General features: G+C 47.9%; 1 protein-coding gene across 1 annotated transcript; it reads right to left on the bottom strand.

The window, feature by feature from the left end:
- Positions 1-1,301: 1,301 nt before the first annotated feature.
- LOC144173997 (uncharacterized) lies at positions 1,302-9,829 on the bottom strand. Its single transcript, XM_077702394.1, has 6 exons — positions 9,643-9,829; positions 8,502-8,719; positions 4,932-5,067; positions 3,915-4,108; positions 2,189-2,324; positions 1,302-1,843 (listed from the first exon to the last, which is right to left on the bottom strand). The coding sequence occupies exons 1-6, from the start codon at positions 9,698-9,700 to the stop codon at positions 1,380-1,382; spliced, it is 1,206 nt and encodes a 401-aa protein (XP_077558520.1). The 5' UTR covers positions 9,701-9,829; the 3' UTR covers positions 1,302-1,379.
- Between the last annotated feature and the right edge of the window lie 12,304 nt (positions 9,830-22,133).

Below are 22,133 nucleotides of genomic sequence, written 5' to 3'. Positions count from 1 at the left end.
ACGCAGACTCTCGCTATACGAAAGTGTACAAAAATGACTCGCCGTCGCGAGAAGATGTCCAGCTCGGGTCTTAACAAAGTCGCTACACGTGCTGATGGCGGTCCGCAATACTTTATTGCTTTAGAGTATTGGTAGTGATCACTGCTTTGTAGCGAAGGCCAAATCTAGACACGATTTGTACCGTGTGGTTGTATGGTTGGGGTCGCTGCAGCATTGAAGTCGAAATTTGTCGAAGACAAAAGCCACAGAGCAATCGTCCTGGACATGTTTTGCCATGTCAGTGTTAAAGTTGCCAAAGCTAACCACTTGCACCCCCTTCTTGTTTCAACCATACTAAATGCTTGCGTATGAAGGTTCCCAGCCCTATTTCGAATTTTATAAGGGCGGTGTGGGTCGTGTACAAATTAGCATTCAGCCGCTGGTTTTGCACAACAGACATTTTCACAGTCCGTGGCATTGGTCCCTAGCTTAAGCATAAGCTTCTAATGGGCAAATCGCTATGTTGGTCGCATTGTGTGAATTCGGGGTTGGCAAGAAACGAAAATTGTGGAGAAAACGTCGGTCGATTATACCTGCGGCGGTGTGCCTTGCTCTGTGGGTGTGTAGCACTTTAGAAGTTTCGGGATTTGTATGAAGCTGAAGATATGGGGGCTATGCGTTGGACAATACCCCTATTTGGGTATGCGCAATGTCCCTTGTTGAGCGTAACAACGGTTCATGCAACGTCAAACTTAAGCTGCGGTCACCTGCTGACACTGTTAGACCTGGGAACTAACTTTAGTCTTAACATTAAGCCTAACGTTAGGGTATTTCCTGCTGGAAGCTTTGGCCAATATACCTCAGCGGGTATATATGTGCTGCTCTTAGGATATGCAACACGCTATGGGAGAATTTGCACGCACATGGACACAAGAAAACCCGGCCGACTAGAGGCTATCTAGCTGTACAAATCAGCATTTTAATGTTGATTGGTTTCGGGTGTACACCCCGCTCGGTATATATTTAAACACTTCTAGCTTCGAAAAAGAGGGGAAAAAAAAGGCGCTATAGCTGATGGCTGCGCTCAAAACACTTAGCCATGAGTTCGAAGCGACGTTTCCCGCACATCTTTTGAGATGGTTGAGACGAATCTTCGTGGAATCACCGCATCCTTAAAACGCGTTAAAGTGAGCGATTCGTTCTGCATGAGCAAAACGTGCTGTTGCCAGAGCTTACTACATCTGCAGAATGCGGAAGCAGTGGTTAACACTTACGCAAAGTGAGACCTCTTGCCAGTCAATTCTCAACAAGTCTTTATTCGCGCGCTTCGTGCATTCATGCTCTTCTAGCGCGCTTCCTACTGGAGCTAGTCGGAGGCGCAGTGCAAGACTGCAGCAGCTTCACTGGAAAGTGGCCCACGCTTTGGAGAGGATGACCATGGCCTTGGCGAGGCACTCGTCTTTGGGCTGTGAAGCCGAGAAGGCGTGTTGCAATCGAGGCTGCTGCGGCCGTTGCTGGGGGCGCGCAATCAGCGGCCCTGTCCGCTGCCCGACCGCAATGGACGTCTCGCCCGTTGCGGCGTAGATGTCGTCGATGCTGGCTTGGCACTTGACCCGCACGGCGCCTCCGCGCGAGTTCTGGTGGGTGACGGGAAAGCTGAACTGGAGGTTCGCCGACTGAAAGTCGTCCGCGTGGTTGTCGATGGTCGCCGTAGTCGTCGAGTCGTCGACGGGCCGGTCGTTGATGAGCAGCGTCAGCTTCGGAGTCGGCCTGGACCGGCTGGTGGTGCAGTTAAGGTGCACGGTGTCACCCACCTTGTAGCTCTCCCGGTCCGGGAAAATGTGCGGTCTGATCTCCGGCAGCTCTGCGTAGCAAGAAGCAATCTTCAAAACATCGTTCAAACACGGTCATTCGGCATTTCCGGTTCTTTCACGACGAGAAGTGCCACATCACTGCACCGCCAGCCGGAGAGAAGTGCATTCTGAATACACGCGGTACCTGAAAGTAGTTCAACACTGCGTTCATTCCGTTCTACAAGTAAAATGAACGTCCCCCCTGCTCACTTTCACTTTTCTCTGCTTGTTGTTGTCCCGCGTTTGCGGTTTAGTTTTATTTATTACCACGACTCCTGCATTTCTCATGCAGCTAATTCTGTTTCTACGTGAATGAACTCGGTTTAGGGTACGGACGCTAAGGATAGATCGCTCACCGGAGACTACGAGTTCCTTCTCGTCCTGCACCTTCAGGAAAGGAGGGGCGTCGGAGCTCACTTCGCAGCGGTACTTGCCCGCGCTCGAAGGCCGCAGGTTCTCCAGGTAAATGGACGAGTAGTTGGACAGGAACGACTGCGAGGACGGCTCGCATGATGAGAACACTGGCTGGTGAAGTGCACGTCAACGGAGAAGCCAGAGACCAACTGACGACATGGTTTCAACGCTTAAAGGGGGACTCACCGGATCACTATCCTATGGTACTTACTAATTCATGACCCAAGAGCTTAAAAAACATCGTGTACCAGCACGAAAATGTCTTCAAATCAATAAAAACGTTCCTAATGACCTAGGTTGCTTGTTTTAAAAATGTATCACTTCTTTATGGAATAAAAATTATCAAGAAACACTTTGTGGTAGTTTTGACTAGACGGCGCGAGCTGTTTAGAAAGTGAGAGTTTTGCGTATTTATTTCAGTACAGAATTGAGCATTTATAAAATAAGCAAACTAGACCGGTGGGTACATTAAAATGTATTTGTAAGGCTTTTTGTATTGGTTTGCAATGGTTTTTAAGCCCGTGGGTCATGAATTAGTAGTAGGAATGTGATTACGCGAGTCCCCCTTAAATAGACGCATACACGAAAGGCGACAGGACAAGCGCTTGCTCTGTCGCCTTTCACGTGTTTATCTATTTCAGAGCTAAAATCATGCCGTCCAGTATTCCACAACTCGCGCAGCAACAAGTCCTTATAGAGTCGGCGGGGGACATTATTTATCGGGGTTTAATGTTATGTTTTATAATTGCTTCAAAGAAAGCGACTAATTATTCGAAATTTGTTTTCAACGCGATGTCTCACCCTATGGAATGGTTTTGAGAAGCCGTGTCCACTCTTTTGAGTCTTCCATCGTCCAGTTACGTGATGTTCTCTTTTCAATGAGTCAAGCAAATGTACACCTACCCCGCTAAAAGTGGACAGGGATTTCAGACGGCATATTACGGTGAAGTTTATTATGGATTTTGCAGCCATTCTTCGTTCCACTGATAGTCGTGACATCATCGCCAAAGACGTAATCTACTAGAAGCGCAGTTAAGCAGCACGTGAAGAGAAGGCGCGCAAATGACCCGTCACTGAAAATGTTAAGACGACGACGCAGCCACTGGATATCGATAAAGGCGGAGACTAAAAGGCGGTCGGATTTAAAGTGGCTGTAGCGGTGAGGTCCCGTTTCAGGTAGGTACTACCCATTGACACTCTTGGTGCAATGCAGAAAGTTAACGAAACGGGCTGACATGCCGCTCCTTAACCCACCTAGAAGATGCCAAACCACCCTTACTACAAACATAATGCGTACAATTAAGCCATGAGGGCATTTTGCAGTTAAAAAGCACAGCTGGAGGTCGTATCCAGGCCGTTCGCGCTAAAACAGGCGGTTCTACCCAGAAGGCTATATACCGAGGCGTAAGAGCGGGCTTCTTTTTCCAGTTGCTCAAAACAATAGCTGCAGTGTTCGAAGTGAACCAGATGGTGTCGCTGAATGCGTACGGCAAACGGCCGGCATGTACCCACAGGGGAATGGAATCGCGCCCTGCAGCGCTCATGTGGACCCTACTGGGGAGCATTTTCGGCATGTCAATGGACGCTTAGACGAGCGCATGGAATTGTGCGGAATGTGCGGGGAACACCTCGCTGATTCTTAATTGGTTAGGAGAAGTGCGCACTTACGTTGAGCGTCACTCCCTCTACCGTAAATGTCTGCGCCGGCGGTCTCGTGCGTGGCGTGAACCGGTAGAACTCGGTGTCGTCCTTGAACCACTGGAAGCTGTACATCGGGATGTCGCCCAAGTCGTGCGGGCAGTCGAGGCGCACTGATCCTCCCAGCACTCCGATTGGCGGCTGGTCCATCTTCAACGGTGGCTCTGTACGGAGTGCACAGTTGTCAAGAGAGAGAAGCATTCAGGCTTGAGTAGGAAGGTGCCCTAGTAGTAGTCCAGGAACACGCACTACTATTTCCGCCTCTCCCCAACTACTTCTTGTCAACCTGACAATAAAGCTGTTCTTACCACCACCGCCTGAATGGCCGTGGAGCGTTCAAATTTATAATGTGAAGCTGGAGCGCCATGCAAAAGACATTTGACCATTGGTCGCGGTGTTGCTAGTAAACTGAGGACATTTTGCTGCTGTCTATATCATTTACACGAAAGTCATAATAACCTTACGGTTCACTAAAACAGGTGAAAGGGTGCTCTGAGATTAGCTTGGCTAAGAAGCTGGGCTAACCAACATTATTGCATAGTGAAGTTACATCACTTTTAGCACTACTCTGCACAGGAGCACATAATTCGTAACTTATAGGCGCTGTTACCCTGTTTTAGGTTGTGATGCATTCCGTTTACAGCGCGAGACAAGGTTAGGCTTTTTGTTCCTGACCCTCCCTTCCCCCCTTCCTGCTACTGCACCATTGCAGTGTCCTTCACCCTCGGCGCGTGCCGGGCCTTTAGAAACTACCAGCATTTGCTTATTTTTTCTTCCCCTCCCTCCATATTCCTTTCTTCCATCGTGACCAGGGGCCCTCCTTTTCCAGTAAGGATTCTCTATTACTACCACTCCACGACTTCGGGAGAAGGGGAGGGTGTAGCGATGTATTTGGACAGTGAACACCATCCTGCCGAACTGGAGGTGATGGCGCTAATATTTTGCAAACCTAACGCTGTCACGCCCTCACTTTGATGTTCCACTCACCAATAACGTTCATGACTTTTTCCTTGGACACGGTTTCGAAATTTGGCGCCTCGGATGACACCTCGCACCTATAGGTTCCCGACGCTGAGCGCTGTACGTTGACCAGGACCACGGAAGAGCCGCTGCTCCCTGCGCGCTGTTGTGCATCATCATAATCATCATCATCATCATCATCATCATCATCATCATCATCATCATCAACAACAACAACAACAACAACAACAACAACAACAACAACAACAACAACAACATCAGCCTATCTACGCCCATTTCAGGCCTCTCTCATTACGCCTACGCCCAAGGCCTCTCTCATTAATCTCCAATTATCTAAAGTAGTGCAGCATACCGTGTCAAAAGAGATCGAACCGCTTCACGAAGGGCGTCTCCTTCCGGAAATGCCTCAACAAAAAAAAATGTTGAACGTCATTATGGTAATTAATAACTGACTGCTATTCTAACGAAAGTGTGTGCTAGTTCCAGGCCAAAGCATGGACAAGAGGGGTAATTTCTCAGGAAAGGTCGCGAGGCACTTCCTAAAAACCAGATTACCTTTCTTGCATTCCGGATGCGCGACATTTCGTCAGTTTTTTCTATATTCTTTTGGAAAAATAGAGCAACTTCTATGTTTTCTTGGGGCCAAGGTCATCGTTCTAGTCTCGTTCTAGAGCACCACTGATTCACTTTTCTCGATTGTTAAGACGATGGCCTTTATTGGGCTACTCAAACGCAAAATTTTGCTCTTTACTGTCGTTGTCCAAGTCTGGTACTCACCCCCCGCCCCAACTGTATCCACGACTACACCTGCTAAGTCGGCCCTCCGTACCCCCCCCCCCCCCCCCCCCCCCTTCCTACCCTCGATGCCGAAGCAACGGAAGAGCCGTAGTACTAGCGTCAAGCGTACCGCTACCTCGCAAAGGGGTACTGAAACGAACGATATTATGCAAGTATTGAAATTTATTCGCGCAGACACCCAGCAAGAACGCCGCGCTCGGTTGGCTGATATGGACAAGCTCCGGACCTTCACACAACAGTACGCTCAGCAAACTACGGCCATGATGAACTTCATCCAAATTCTCCCCGGTGTTCCAAATGAGGCGGACCCACCGCCAAGAAAGATTACTCCTCGCAGTTCCCTTGGACAATGAAGCGGTCTCTCTGCGTTTTGCAGTGGAACTGTCGCAGTTTTAATCAATCGGCTCCCATTCTTTCAAGTCGAGTAGCGTAAATTCTGCCTGTTCTCATCGTTCTTCAAGAAACCAGATCCATGCCAAAAATTAGAGGCTACACAACTTATTCGGAACCGTCAATAACACACCAAGGCAAAGTCCCACCTGCAACCCAACAATCAGTGGTGGAACAAGCGGCTGTTTTTGTGCGGTCAGACCTTGGTTGCTGCAAGGCGTCCGTCCCGGGCCAATGCTCCAAAGGTCACGAAGTGGTAATAGTGCAGGTGCGCTTATCTGATGGGAAGCCACTACTCGCAGTGTCTGTGTATATTACCGCACAGTCGCCGGCTCTCAGAAATCTATTAGCTATAATTGGTTACGCCACCTTGTCTTGCAGTATCCCCACACCCCAATTATCATCGCCGGGGACTTTAATGCGAAAAGCGCTACGTGAGGATATGACTGTACGGATGGTCAAGGCTCGTGTCTTGAGGCGGCGATTGACGATTGAGGTCTCTCTCTTCTTAATGACCCTACCTTAGCCACCCGTGTGGGTCTTCATCGACGGCAGAAAAACACTTCACCTGACCTAACCATTGCCACTACAGGAGTGATTCGCACGTGGAACCTCTATACCACCACTTGGGGTAGTGATCATTATCCTATTCTTCTCACTCTCCGAGGAAAGCGCTTCCGCACTCGCCAATATATTTCGCACATTGATTGGCAAACTTTTCGAACCACCCTCCGTATCCCTCAGAATGCAACTTTACAGCAGTTAACTGCTGCCATGCACTCTGCGAAAGAGCACGCTACAGAGGAAATCTTATGCGACTCTTCAACACCGCACCTGACGCTCATCTTACCAACCTCTGGAAGCGCGTGCACACCCTCACGACTCTCTATCTAACCAACGGCAAACGACACCGGGACCTGACCCGGATTGGTCGCCAGTACCAAATCATCCGCCAATACCAGCGCTCTCTTTCCAACGAGCATTGGCATAGTCTCTGTGCTAAGCTCGGTAAAGAAAGAGGCATTTCCAAGTTGTGGAGCACGTTTCGGAGCTTGTCAGGCAAGTGCAAGGGAAAACCTACACTGTTAGCTTCCCTCACTCTCCGGGACCCACCAGCGGACGTATAACATCAGCTAATAACGACTTTTTTCCCTCATGCCTCTCGCAGCCTCCACCCTCCGCTGCCGGTCATCACAGTTCCGGACGTGGATAAGGATCACGACGTCCCATTCACCATGGGCGAGTTTACGGCAGCTCTTCACCAGTGAAAACCTCGCTCTGCCCCTGGTCATGATGGCGTGACATGGCAGCAGCTGCGTAACTTGAATTCGGCTGCGTAACTTGGATTCGGCTCTGTGATTCGGCCAGGACACCACTCGTCTCCCTTGGAAGCAGAACTTCAGAGCACCCTCAGCGCATTGGATCATCTGGCCTACAGAATTGCAACGCCGCCCCCTCCACGTTTTCAGATATTCACGGACTCCCATTTGGCACTTCAAGAACTCTGCAAGCCCTTCAGCGATCACCCAACTGTGCACGAAATGTAACACGTGATCGCCCTTCCGGCTCGCAATGGGACCACTGCACGATCGGCATGGGTGCCGGGTCACACGGACTCGGATGGGGGCAACCAGGCCGCACACGATGCAGCAAGGGAGTGTCTCACTAGTACCCCTCCCCTGGACGACGACGCGTCGCGCCCCTCCCCTGACCCTCGCCTTCAACTTGACCGCGCACTCCATGCTCGGAAGGTACGCCTTGCGTCAGTTACTCCCGCTGGCTACCTGGCTCTGGCTCCTCCGATGCTTCGCTCTGCGGAAATCTTCATCAACAAAACTATTGCTAACGCAGCCCTCACACCCCACATCATGAGAAAATGGATTCAACCGGCAAGATCTCCCCCTCCTTACTGCCCCTGCTGTCAAGCGTCAGTGTTCGCCACCCTCAACCACTTAATCTGGCACTGCGCCGCATTTTCCTTGTACCGCCCAATACTCATCAACGCTTTGCCACGTGATTCCTCTCAAGAAGACCCCCCTTTCGAAGTCGGTAATTTTCTCACAGCCCTAGGGGTGTTCGGCCTAGATAGTGGTCTCTCGAGATCAGTGTAAACCGGGGCCTACCCTGGTCGTAATGGTTGACTTGACTGCACTCACATGATCCCAACCCTAGCCTGGCTCTGCTCACAGCAGTGATCTCTTTTATGGCGTTCAAGGACCCACCATTTGTGATACTCGGCTACTCCTCCGTGCCTCTTCCCCCTCTTCCCTTATTATGGTCGCATGGACTTCCCTTCGAAATAAAAGAATACAACAACAACAATCTCTTTCCGCAGACTGCTCGCGCCATTTCATTTCTAGATATGCGGAAAGTAAGAGGTGAGCTTACATCCACGGAGACACCCTTGACCCAGAAGAACTGTGTGGGAGGAATGTCCATGGGCATGTAGCGGTAGAACTCGTTCCCATCCTTGTACCACTTGACGCTGTACAGGGTGTCCCGCTGGAGGTCGTAGCGGCACTCGAGCCTCACCGTCGACCCCCTGGTCGGCCTTTCCGGAACGCTGACTTCGATGATCCTGAGGGCGTGTGCTGGGACGACCACGTCTGAAAGGTGTCGTTGCTTAACACTTCTTGCGCGCATCTTTATCTCGTTGACCCGCTATTCACACAAGGCGCGACATGGCGCACGCATATAGAAAGCGCTATACTGACCAATAGTCAGTGAGAAAGTACTGCGGTATCGTTGCTCTACACACGTTGAGTAGTCTAGGGCGAATCATGCCGCATACAGGGGAACCTCGTTATCACGGACGGTGATATAGCGAAATATTGGCTATAGCGAACTAAATACGAACTTTGGTTGGTCACGGTTCATTTCAATGACACTTATTCTTTTATAATGAAAGTGAAACTCTGAGAGCCGCGGACACTATCAGATATAACGAAGTATTTGACCAGTAGGCTGATTAGCTACTCGGAAAAGCTTCCAGCATCCAAAACTGCAGAAAAAGAAAAGGCCTTTTTTGTTGGTGGAACTGCAGAGTACCTCAACCTGCTCAGTGCTGTGAATAGCCGCCAGGCAAAGATCAAACTCTTCCTCGAAAAAATAGGAACGCAGGCACGTTTTGTCAGATGAACTTTGTACTGTTGTAATTGCTCGTTTCCTGTTCTGGTTCATTGAGCTTGAAATGCCACAAGGAAAAAGGTAAAGGTTATCTTGTTTATAGTACGTTATAGGATTAAATTAATGCGTTTTTGTATCAAGGACTTTTGCAGGAGCCAGATTACCGATTGGTTTGAGGTGATTTCTAGTTCTTCTGGTACAACGAATACCGGATATAACGAACTAGGTTACTGCCCCGATACTACTTTATTATAACGAAGTTCGACTTTGCAGGCGAATTTCAAGAAAAGCACACAATATATTCAGACATGCGCGAACCCTTTCTGAGGTTTTCTGCGCCAGTTCGCTTCAGCACAATGGAGGCGAGCCCACGCGCAGGCGAGCGCCAGTGGTCACTACTTACATGCGGTGAGTGAGGACAGGGCGATTACGAAGGCAGAAAGAAGAGGAACGCTTGCCATCTTGACGGGTCGCTTGAGTGCTGTCCGGGCTGAACGCAGTGGACTAAGATAAGAGCGCCCGCTCGCGCTTTAACTACTGCCCGAAATAGCGTCCGATGGAGGCGCAGTGGCGCCTTGAATGACGTGTGGGCCGTGGCTGAAACCAGGCGTCATACCCGAGTGGAAAACAGGTTTCGAAACTTCCAAGTCACCCATCTTTGAGTGGGAGGGTCACCGGCTTTTCAGCCCACTCGCTGAGACGTTTGAAAACCGAGCCCCTGGCCTTGCGATGATGCCGTTTATTAGGTGCGCGGCTCTGGGACTCCGTGGATCAGTTACGTCGTAGGAGGCCAACAGCCATTGCAAGGACACGCATCATTCAACGCTACGTCGTGTTTGTCACGCAGCGCGACGGAATAGCCCTGGGAACGAGAAGTCGCCACCATGTAGAGCGGCTGGCTGGGTACACTAAGTTCTTGTAACGATACATTTTTTGTTTCATTTTATCTCTGATTCTGGGGGGTGCCCGCAGATGGCCTACTGCGAAAAAAGAGTCGCAACACCATGTTTGTAGGATCGAAACGCACGTCTGTCGCGTGAAATCGCGTTGCACATTTCGTTGTCATACCATATCTGGACGGGGCCGTCACATCGAAAACAAAAACAAAAACCAGTTGTGCATATTACATGACGCAAAAAGAAGGTAGCATCCTTGTTCACTTTCAAAAGCTTTTAACAGGTTTAATCCTTTCCCTCTGTTTTTTTTAACAAAGACTCTCGACCTGTGACATCCGAAAGAATTTGAATTTATTAGAAGCCACTTAATGGTCGTGTTGTATAGCTTTACAACGGCAATTACCAATTTGTTGGAGGCCCAGCAAAATACGGAGTCCCCCCAGCAGGATTTCAGTGCCCTGGCTCTCTGATTTAGCACAAAATGCGGTTAGGCATGCTCCCCCCCCCCCGTACCCCCCTCCCCTTTCCTTGACGATAGAAGCACATTTCTGGATCCCAGGGATAAACGTGTATAATGCAGCAGACCAAATTCTTCATGTATGATCTTTATGAATGGTCCAAGAAAAATGCACTGGATATTTGATTAACACAAACAAAAAGCTTATATATTAACACAAAAAATGTAAATTTTATTGGTGACAATGGCCTCATTGTTGGCAACAGCAAAATGACTCATTGACGTTCTGAAGTGTTAATTTGGATAAATTCATGGTTTTGGTACCGCCACCTTGAAAAAAACTCAAGCCGCCACAGTTGCGCGTGTTGTAAGATGTGTTCGCACATTCCTCGGCACCTAAAATTACCCGACAGATAGCCCCACTCCCCCCGATCCTCCTCTTGGATCCTTAATCTACAATTTTGTGATTGCTCATATCCCTCGTTCCACGCATCCGACCCACCGCTTCGTCGGCATTATCCTTGATGGCGCTTAATGTCCCAATAACATCGTCCCTCATAACTAGATGGCAGGCACGCTAGACGAAGAAGTGCTGCAAAATCCTTTCCTGAAATCCATTCTCAATATTATTGGTGGCGAGTACTGCTCACTGCAGACAGTGACAACTTACACAAATTAAAATTACGTTTGACCATATAATCACACAAAATGTTTATAGTATTATTTTTTTGATTTTAGAAATATTTGAACCACAATTTAGCAAGAACAATGCAATTAAATGTAAAAGGGAGGAAATTCTTGACGGAAGGCACGTGGAGGTACCGGCAACCGACAGTATCCTCTTCTCTCAGAGTGCATTTTCCCATTTCCCAAACTACACAAAAATTTTCCATCAATCAATAAAAGCTGCTAATAATCATCGGAACACATACTTAAAGGAGGCGCTGTTGATAACGTATTCTGGTGACCACCGAAAAGCTGCTTTTTCTTCCTTGCGCTCCTTCTGCGCGGGTATGTTCTGCGTTCTCTGAGAAAGAAGAATCTACCGTCGTCATCAGAACACAAGCGTTTTCTGAGTCTTAGCCCTTTTCAAGGCCTGGAGTACGTGTCGGACGAGATGATGTCGTCGACTGCGCGAGTCGCAGGAGTCGTGGTCCTGGCGACCCTGTGGGAGCGAGCGGACGGGGCCCCGAGCTGCGACATCAGAGCCGACTACGTGTCACGGGTGTACAGCCAGGGCGGCTTCATGTTCCCCTGGAACTACCTGGCAGGAATGCTGGCCAGGCTCACCCTCAAGGACGCCGATACGGGTAATTTGCCCCCGCTTGTACGCTATGGCCTCGCCGTGAGCCGTCTCGTTGGCAATGCAGAGCTTGTTTAGTGAAGCAACGAATGTGGCAGTCTCTGTAGTTTCCTGAAGAGCATAGAACTGTAAGACACGTTTTTCATGGTCGCATTCAATTGACGTACGAGCGCCGTTACGAGGAGATGCGCCTGTGGAACACTTGCACTCACAACACCTAGCACTTGAGGGTTGGTGTACAGGCAAAAAAAAAAAAAAAAAAGAAACACAGCGTGGACATTTCTATGTGCAAAAAACCAAACAAGTGGGTGAAGACGAATTGGGGTGACATACGTGCTGGGGAGCTAGGAAGGAGACAGAAAATGCGTCGAAAAGGAGGTACGGCACATACGCGACCTTGACTGTGACCAAGGGCGATCCCACAGGCTCGCTCTTCTGGTCTAGAGGCTAGCTTCGGCATAAATTAGTATGGGCCTCGTGCGCTGGTATGGTGGCACTGGCGCCACTGATTTGCTGTGTTCTGCGCCATCTTGCGGACAATGAAGGCATAACTTCTGAATTCCGCGAGCAGGCGACGTCCCGAAGAGTCTCGTTCGGGAGTGTACGAATATCAGCGCAAGAAATATAGAATGGCCGCTATTGTTTTTGAAATGCGATACAGAAAAGGATTGGCAAGGGCGACAGAAAAGTGACTGACCAAGACAAAATCGGTTGTATGCAAGCGCAGGCAGCGCGGGTCTATTTCCGTGCCGTATGAACACGCTGCCATTTCGCAACTGCTTCCTTCAACAGAACACCAGCAGCGTCGCCCAAATGAAAGATAAAAATTGAAAAAAAATGCGAGAACCAGGAGTGTGCGTGTGTGTGTGCATCGCCTTCTGGAAGCGATCATGTGTGTGAGAGAGAAGCCGCGATCGCTCCACCAATGAAGACACTCCTGTGCTCCTGTTCTGTAGGGCCCCTGGTCGCCCTCGTCCCCGCAAGAGCATTAAATTACGGCGGCGCAATGTTCCAGCGGCGCCGGCAACGATTTGGTTTGTTCGGCTTCCGGCCTTTAGGTCCTTGTCAGGGCATACTATGCATCATTTTGCGGTCAGCTTAGTGGGACCAGACCGGCGACACGACTTTCACGGTGGTTGCATAAGCGAATGTCTCCCCTGTAAACTCCACTGTGCATTGTACGTGTCAGGAAGGGATTTGATGGTTGTTGTGTGTGTCAAATCGCGGCGAAAGGTTCTTGTGTGCATTTTGACGCCAAGGATATGCGGCTTCAAGAGCCCGAAGACTCAAGGTTTGTAGAGGCAGGCATTTGAAAATGCAACTGCTCGGCTTAACTCTACCTCAAACTGCTGAAGCTACGATAAGTTTGTTGGATGGGCTCTGGAAAATACCGCGATGCTTTTTTAAGTGCTTTCATAGGTTTATAAACGCGTACGTAATATGCGAATACTTGGACGTAGCTGCGCTTGAGGAAGCTTTCATGAGAGCCTCTAAACCTTTATTTACCTTGCTTATCGCTCGACATAGACACGGGCACAGATATGGTAAAACGCACGACAAATGGTTCCTGTAGCATTCGAAGTGCCGATGAAAAAAAGAAAAGGCAATTTGGAATAGTGGAGATTGTTTCAAAGCTGATAGAGTGGTAAGTGGTGTTCGTGTAACTACATGCCAGCGTGAATAGTTGTGCTCGTGCATGTTATCTTTGTCAGCAAAAATATTTTTCGCAACAAGCTCAAGTTGAATTCGTTTCCCTTCTCCTATTGTGGCAGAAACCCCAGCTACAGGTTGCACACGAACATACGTTTTAGGTATATGAGAGTCACTCCAATAAAACTGTAGATGTGAGTCTCCGAATTGTGGCTAGTGTGTGTCCATCTGTTTATTGTTGTGTCACTGAGCAGTGTAAACATTTACGTTTCTAATGCTTTCATTTGAAAGCTATCTTTATATTTTGCTGGTATGACTACCTGCAATGGAAACATGCATATCGTGGGATGCTCTATGTATTTTCTGATGCGTGCACAGTTATACTCACACAAGACCTGGCTAATTGAGGAGCCACAATACTAAGCACTCGTTCCGTTTTGTTGGATACACGGCATTTTTTCCCAGCGGTCTTACGCCAAATAGCGTGCAGATACGCAAATGCACCTATGTATCTGTTTTTATTTCCTCTCGGTAACTATGCGCTTTGTGCACGTCGGCGTTGCAGGCAGCTGATCCGTGTACTGTCGTCTACTTTTATTGGAGAAGGGGCGCTTTCTAAAACATTTAAGCTTGTATTCCCGCACAACGCGTCAGCGGAATATTTCTATGAATATAACTGAACGTAATAAAACGCAGAAATTGTTATATACTTATTTTCCGGATGCTGTTGAAATTGAGCGCCGTAGCGAACTGCTGTATATGTTTGTTTTTTGTCCTCTAGAAGAAATTCCGCCGCCGCTACCAGGTGGCGCCACCAGGGTGTCGAACCGAAATTTTTTCGGGTTCGGTTCGGGTTCGGGTTCAAGGCTTTCGGGTTCGGTTCGGGTTCAGTTCCGGCGCACCATTACGTTCCGGTTCGAACCGGTTCGAACCGGTTCAAACGGGTTCGAACGGGTTCGGAGAAAAAAAAAGCAGGCGTGTTTTTTTCTGTTAATTTTTTTGTGTTTGGTTTTCGTTTCCTTGTCAGGTTTCTTTGTCAAAAACGAAGCCATAATGTAGGTTTTTTTGTGCAAATGTTTTGTTTTGGCCAAAAATAAGCAACCCTGCAACCCTTTTTTCAACTTTGTTCGAAATCTTGAATGCTTGCAGAAAGTAGTCAACCAACACATCCAGTACTTAGATCAGGGAGTCGGAAAGTCCTCAGACAAAAAGTACTGCTCTGTCCCTATCAGATAACTTACAAACTTGCTTGAAATATTTTTCTCTCTTCCCAGTCTTGGCGTTCTTCTACCGCTGGAATGACGTCATTGTAGCGATGTAGCGGCTATTTGTCGGCTTTCCTTAAGTTGCGACATTAAAATTAAACCACAAAAGCGAAGCAGAAACGGAAGGCGTATCCGCTGGGACGAGCGGATCCCGCACTGCTCCTCTGTGCTGGGAATAGCTATAATTTTTGAAATGCTTCCAGATGCGAAGATAAGAGTGAGAGCGTTGATCTAAAGTGTTGAAAAGTTCCTTTAACTGTAAAATGTACTGCAAAATGTGTTCTATAGTAGGTCCACGATTACAACATTAACTGAAGCGAAATGAAAAATTCGCTCGGACACATAAGACTCCGTATTTGTATGAATTTGAAAGCCCTGCTTTTTATGGCCGCAAGTTTATTTTTATTGATTTAGTTTCTTTCATTTTTATAATTTAATTTAATTTATTCTTGGATCATAACACTGCAGTTTTATACCCCGCAGTTGTTTTCTTCAGGAAGAAAATTACGGACGATTCCGGCACTCGCTAATGCGAAATTTGAGTGCAGGGCGAACTGTAGTCTTCTCGGTGACGGCGCATAGATGCTGTGCCTCAGGAAGTGATCGCGTCATCAGTTAATGCACGACGGCGCGCGGCATACTCTGTCGTTATCTCGTAAGGGGTCGCCAATGTGAAGCACGTCTCGCACGGTCACGGAATTACGCCCTACCCCTTACACTTTCGTCATACTTACAACCTCCGTTTTCCTGCTAGCTCTATCTTCGGTGGCGTCTTCGTTCTCTCGGTTACAACGAGTCCAACGCTGAGAGACTACGCGAAACCACAGGAGCGGGTGCTTAAGGGCTGCGTTCTAACGCATGGCTCTACGTAGCCGCTGTGCAGCCATGTGATCCACTCCCTTCGCCGACAAGTGACGGGCCGCACATCGTCACCAAATAATGCATTCTCGCCAGTCTTCTCGAAGGCAAACATGTAGCCTCCTGACCAGTGGGCAGCACACGGGTGCCTCCGACGCCTCCCCCCCGGTGCATCTTCGCCAGAATCTTCTGGTAATGTGCAGCCTCCCTGCAGACTGCCTATTGCCCCGTCCTACTATAAGCAGACGACCCGTCCATCCACAATCGTTTTAATGCGTACCATTCTTTGCCCACAGCAAGGACCGTGCAACCCCCTTCATTTCCACAAAAATACCGATCTCGCGGGAGTTCCACCTGCAATCGCTATAATAGCGTAAATGGAGATAACCGGTCGCACAAAATTTCTGAAAAACTAAAAAATAAAAAAAGTAATCACCGAAACTGGCAAACCGTGTGACACCCTGCATTTCCACAATAATGAGGATTTCGGGAAATTTCCACCTGTAATCGTTATGTAGGGTAAATGGAGATAATTAGTCGAACAAAATTTATAAATGCAAAAAATAAAAAAAATGTAAAATAATTGCGGAAACTGGCGAACTGTGTAACACCCTGCATTCCAGAATAAGGCAGATTTCGCGAGTTACAAATGTAATCGTTATAATAGCGCAAATGAAAATAATTGGTCGAACGAAATTTTGAAAAACTATAAAATAAGAAAAATTTTAAGCAATTAAGGAAAATGGGAAACCGTATAACTGCCTGCATTTCCACTATAATGGAGATTTCGCGAATATTCCATTTGTAATTATAGCAGCGTCAATTGAGATAATTGGTCAGACAGGATTTATAAAAACCAAAAAAATTGGCTGTAGAAACTCACACTGAGGACAAGCGGCATAGGAATGCTACGCATTAGTAGATAATTGTTTGAATTTCTGCAGAAATTTTTTAGTACCCTGGAGTGTCGCCATGGACAGTATTTTGCGTCTCCGCCGCCTCCCCCCTCCGCCCTGGCGTCTCGTGGCGGGCCGCCCCTCGTCCCGAAATCACGCATCCTCGCAGGAATCGCCTGGCTGGCAGCAGCCAGGCAGGCAGGTAGTTTACTGGCGAGAGGGCAGTCTTTTTGGCGGGCAGGAGCGCCTGAGCGCCCAACATCTTTTTTGGTTCCACCAAATGACTAGGCACGCACGCGCGCATGCACCCCTGTTTTCGCACAATGAGGCAAATAATTTTGCATTTAAATAAATTGATTGGTCTGCTACGCTTTTCATGTACCCTTGTTTCAACGGCGCTTTAGCTTTCACACGAAATAATTAGCACTGCCACTGCTAGAAGTCGAAAACAGTCCCGCGTCGGCGTCAACCTCCGACTGTCAAGCGTGGCTGGTGGCGTTTAAAGCGATTTCCTTCTGCTCATCTTTCATATGCTAACATACCAGTTAGAACGAAAGAACGGCTTTAATGACTCATTGGACGCCGTGTACAGGACGGCATTGGATAGGGAACCACCGGAGATAGGAACTTGCTAAATGGCACTTCAGCGACAGGTGAGAGCGGTTGGGCTCTACGAAAGATAATAGCTGAGTGAAGTCACAAGCAGCAGTAATTATCCCTCGTAAAGAGAGGGAAAATTAACTTTAAATAAATCAAGGAAAAGTTTCAGAGAGGCGTCCTCATTCAAGGGGTAGAGTCGACAGTCGTTTCCATCAAGAGAAACGGATCTTCCAGGCCGGAGCTGGCCAAGGCTTTCTCCCATATCTCTATGGAAACGTGTAGGTTGGGTGGATATAGGGTGGACTTGTCGCAGCCGCCTACTGTGTGTATGAGGTTCCCAGGCTCCCTACAGAAGCGACGAAATGGAGAGAATTGTGTCCCGTCTAAGAGGTGAAGACTGGTGATCTGTGGGAAGGTGTTAATCCGCAGTACACGGAATAATCTTTCCTGGTTATTCGCTAGTGATTTGTGCGGGAAGGAATACGTTCTACGGGAGAGCCTATAGTGCTAATTAATTTCCTGGTATGTATACAGGATGCATGCGCTCGGGCTCGGCTTCATCAGCGCTGGCTAAGCGGGTCAAATGTCCAGCCATGAGGTTGGTGATCTTGTCTGCCGGCGATGCCAGTATGAGTGGGGCCCATACAATCCTGGCTGGTCTCATGGGTGGTGTCTGCTTGTTCATTCGAAGTGTTGTAACATGCAATATCATCAACATCATCATCACCAGCCTATCTACGCCCACTGCAGGGCAAAGGCCTCTCCCATTATTCTCCAATTACCTCGGTCCGGTGCCAACTGTGACCAATTTATCCCCGCAAACTTCTTGATCTCATCTGCCCATCTAACTTTCTGCCGCCCCCTGCAACGCTTGCCTTCTCTAGGGATCCACTCTGTTACCCTTAATGACCAGCGGTTATCTTGCCTTCGCATTACATGCCCTGCCCACGTCCATTTCTTTTTCGTAATTCCTACTAATATGTCTTTAACACCAGTTTGCTCCCTGACCCACTCCGCTCTCTTCTTGTCCCTTAATGTTACACCTATCATTTTCCGCTCCATTGCCCGCTGAGTCGTTCTCAATTTAAGTTGAACCCTCTTAGTGAGCCTCCAAGTTTCTGCCCCGTAGGTGAGTACCGGTAAGATGCAGCTGTCATACACTTTCTTCTTCAGCGACACTGGTAGGCTGCCATTCATTATCTGAGAATGTCTGCCATATGCACCCCACCTCATTCTGATCCTTCGAATTATCTCTGCCTCATGGTTGGGATCTGGGGTCGCAACTTGGCCTAAGTAGATATATTCTCTTACCACTTCCACTGACTCGCCCCCTATCTCAAACTGCTGTGCTGTCCCGAGGTTATTGATCATTACTTTAGTTTTCTGCATATTAATTTTCAGGCCCACGGTTCTACTCTGTTCGCCCAGTGCGGAAAGCATGCTTTGCAATTCGTCCCCCCAAGTTACTTAGCAAGGCAACGTCATCGGCAAATCTGAGGTTACTGAGGTATTCTCCATTAACCCTTACTCCCACCTGTTCCCAATCCAACGTTCTGAATACTTCTTGTAAGCATGATGGGAATAACATTGTAGAGATTGTGTCTCCTTGTCTGACACCCTTCCTTATAGGTATTTTACTGCTCTCCCTATGGAGGATGATGGTAGCTGTAGACCCATTGTAGATATCCTCTAGTATTCTTACATACTGCTCATCTATCCCCTGGTTCCGTAATGCCTGTATGACTGCTAGGGTTTCGACCGAGTCAAATGCTTTCTCATAATCTATGAAGGCTATATATAGGGGTTCAGTATACTCAGCGCACTTCTCTATCACCTGATTGATCGTGTGAATATGGTCCATTGTTGAATAACCTTTACGGAACCCTGCTTCTTCTTTAGGTTGACTGAAATCTAAGGTTGCAGAGATTCGGTTAGCGATTACCTTGGTAAATACCTTGTAGACGACTGACAGTTAGCTGATCTGCCTGTAATTTTTCAAGTCCTTCATGTCGCCTTTCTTATAGATTAGGATGATGTTCGCGTTCTTCCAAGATTCCGGTACCATTGAGGTCATTAGGCATTGCGTATACAGGTTTGCCAGTTTTTCAAGTACAATTTCTCCGCCATCCTTCAAGAGGTCTGCTGTTATCTGATCCTCACCAGGTGCTTTGCCCCCTTTCATTTCTTTCAAAGTCTTCCTTACTTCTTCGGTCGTTACTGGTGGGATGTCTGTCTCCTGTGAACTACTATCTCGTTCGGCATTATCCTGTATGTCCCGGCTACTGTACAGATCCCTATAGAACTCCTCGGCCACTGTGACTATTTTATCCCTATTTGTGATGACATTGCCTTGCTTATCCTTAAGTGCATACATCTGATTTTTCCCCACGCCAAGACGTCTCTTCACTGCTTTCAGGCTACCTCCGTTCTTTACAGCGTATTCGATCCTCTCCATATTATACTTCCGTATGTCAGCTGTCTTACGCTTATTGATTAACTTCGAGATCTCGGCTAGTTCTATTCTGTCAGCTGCGGTGGAGATTCTCATGGTTTGCCGTTTCCTGATTAGATCTTTCGTCTCCTGTGAAAGTGTACCAGTATCCTGTCTGGCCATAGTGCCCCCGAGTTCTACTGCACATTCCGTGATAATGCGTGTAAGGTTGTCGCTGGCTTCCTGTGTCGTAAGCTCGGCTTCCTCGTTAAGGGCGGAATATCGGTTCTGCAGCGCGATCCTGAATTCTTCTACTTTACGTCTTACTGTTAGCTCATTTATCGGCTTCTTTCGTACTAGCTTGTTGCGGTCCCTCCTCAAATCTAGCCTAATTCGAGATCTTACCATGCGGTGGTCACTACACCTTACCCTTCCGAGCACTTCCACATCCTGCACGACGCCGGGGTTATCGCATAATATGAAGTCTATTTCATTTTTGTGCTCCCCATTCGGGCTCCTCCAAGTCAACTTCCGACTCTCCCGTTTGCAGAAGAAGGTATTCATTATGCGTAGGTTATTCCGTTCTGCAAACTCAACTAGTAGGTCACCCCTGCTATTTCTACAGCCCAGACCATAGCTCCCAACTGCCTCGTCTCCAGCCTGATTCTTGCCTACTTTAGCATTGAAGTGCCCCATCACTACAGCATACTGTGTTTTTACTTTAGCCATTGCCGATTCCACATCTTCATAGAAGCGTTCCACTGCTTGGTCGTCGTGGCTGGATGTGGGCGCGTAGCCCTGCACCACCTTGAGCTTGTACCTCTTATTGAGCCTAATTGCAAGACCTGCTGCCCTTTCTTTAATGCTATAGTATTCGTCTATGTTGCCAGCTATGCTTTTATTGACTAGAAATCCCACTCCCAGTTCTCTTCTGTCCTCTAGACCACGGTAACGTAGGACATGTCCATTTTTCAGCACCGTAAAGGCTTCGCCTGCCATGCTAACCTCGCTAAGCCCTATTACATCCCATTTAATGCCCTCTAATTCCTCGAACAACACCTAGAGACTTGCTTCGCTAGATAAGGTTCGCGCGTTAAACGTTGCCAGGTTCAGATTCCATTGGCGGCCTGTCCGGATCCAGGGATTCTTAGCACCCTCTGCTGCGTCATAGGTCTGACCGCGGCCGTGGTCAGTTGCTTCGGAGCAGCTGGGGACTGAGGGCCGAGGGTTAATTGGCGTATTCATGGGAGGTTGGAGCCGTTACTACACCAGGGTGGCCAATCCTGCTCTGGTGAGGGAGTGCATTACCGGCAATGGTCGCCGGGGTGAGGCCGCACCCCAAGCCCCTTTGTGCAATTCCATCAATACGCGGATTTTTTTTTTTTAATCCGGTGGGAATTGTCCGGCACCGGGATTCGAACCACGGTCCTTCTGCACGCGAGGCGGGTAACATGCAATAGACTGTTGGCAAAGTTGCGCCACGCCTGATAAGAGTCTGTTATGAGACTTTTGGCGGCCCTTTGGCTAAACGCACGTGCTATCGCCTCTTCCTCAGCTTGGAAGGGGCTGTGTTCGGGGGTTGAGATGCTACACCTGTGGAAGGCTGCAGAACGGTAGCACGAAGCAAGAGAGGGTATCGGAGAATGCTATCGGGTGTCTTTCGCATCAAACCAGTTGATCGTTCCTTTTTTTTTCTTTCAGTTTAGTTGCTTCCTAGTCTTACCCCATATATACACATTTTGAGAACCTTTTGGTGAATATAAGACATGCATTCGGCAATTAGTTTTTAACTTCAGTGCGAGATGTAAATCTTACGCGAGAAATAACATAAGAGCGTAATACTTGCATAAAAAAGGCCTTTTGTAGCATTCAGGTGATCGACACATAACTTTCCGGCTATTTTGTGCGTAACTAAATTTCCTGATTTGTCGAGAAAGAGAACGCTGCAAAATTTACAAATGCCAAGGACCCCAAATCTATCATGTGTGGTCGAACCCTCTAATCCGCCTTAAGTTACCCGCTAATTCCTCTAATTCATATTAATCAACACCGCAGTCCCACTGATTCACATTAGTTCATTCACTCATCTCACTAAACCACCCTAGTCTACCCGCTAATCCGCATTAATCGACTTAAATCCATGCATCGAAATGCGCTCGCATTTACTTTAAAAGTGAAATTGAGAAGGCCCCAATTTTTTTTTCAATTCTCATGTTCTCCTAGGGCAGTAACCAAAGGACACAACGGCACTGTACAAGAAAAAGTGATGGTGACGTAGAGAACTGTGAGTGTTTGTGTCTCAGTGCTGTTTTTATATAAGTGCCCACTCAAACTAAAATAAGTGGAAGATACGGATTTATTGTTGATGGTGTCCCTTAAGGCCTTCGCAAGCGGACACGGATATATTCGAATTAACAACATGAAAACTTCACACGATTTTAAACAGACTGCAGATAGAAACCATAAAGAATACCCCATGATATGTTGCCACGGAATATGCGTTCTAACTTATGTTATTGTGAATGCAAAAAGATAATT

The sequence above is a fragment of the Haemaphysalis longicornis genome, unplaced genomic scaffold (genome assembly GCF_048455015.1).
Source record: "Haemaphysalis longicornis isolate Haplotype H1 unplaced genomic scaffold, Haemaphysalis longicornis Haplotype H1 scaffold_3, whole genome shotgun sequence".
NCBI classification, from domain to species: domain Eukaryota; kingdom Metazoa; phylum Arthropoda; class Arachnida; order Ixodida; family Ixodidae; genus Haemaphysalis; species Haemaphysalis longicornis.
This window is presented reverse-complemented; position numbering and strand designations above follow the sequence as displayed.

Excerpts from the sequence above, each read along its gene's own strand:
- LOC144173997 (XM_077702394.1), bottom strand. The coding sequence starts at position 9,700 with ATGGCAAGCGTTCCTCTTCTTTCTGCCTTCGTAATCGCCCTGTCCTCA. Across the intron at positions 4,109-4,931 it reads AAAAGTCATGAACGTTATTG|AGCCACCGTTGAAGATGGAC; the intron begins GTGAGTGGAACA and ends CACTCCGTACAG. Across the intron at positions 2,325-3,914 it reads TAGAGGGAGTGACGCTCAAC|TCGTTCCTGTCCAACTACTC; the intron begins GTAAGTGCGCAC and ends CCGTCCTCGCAG.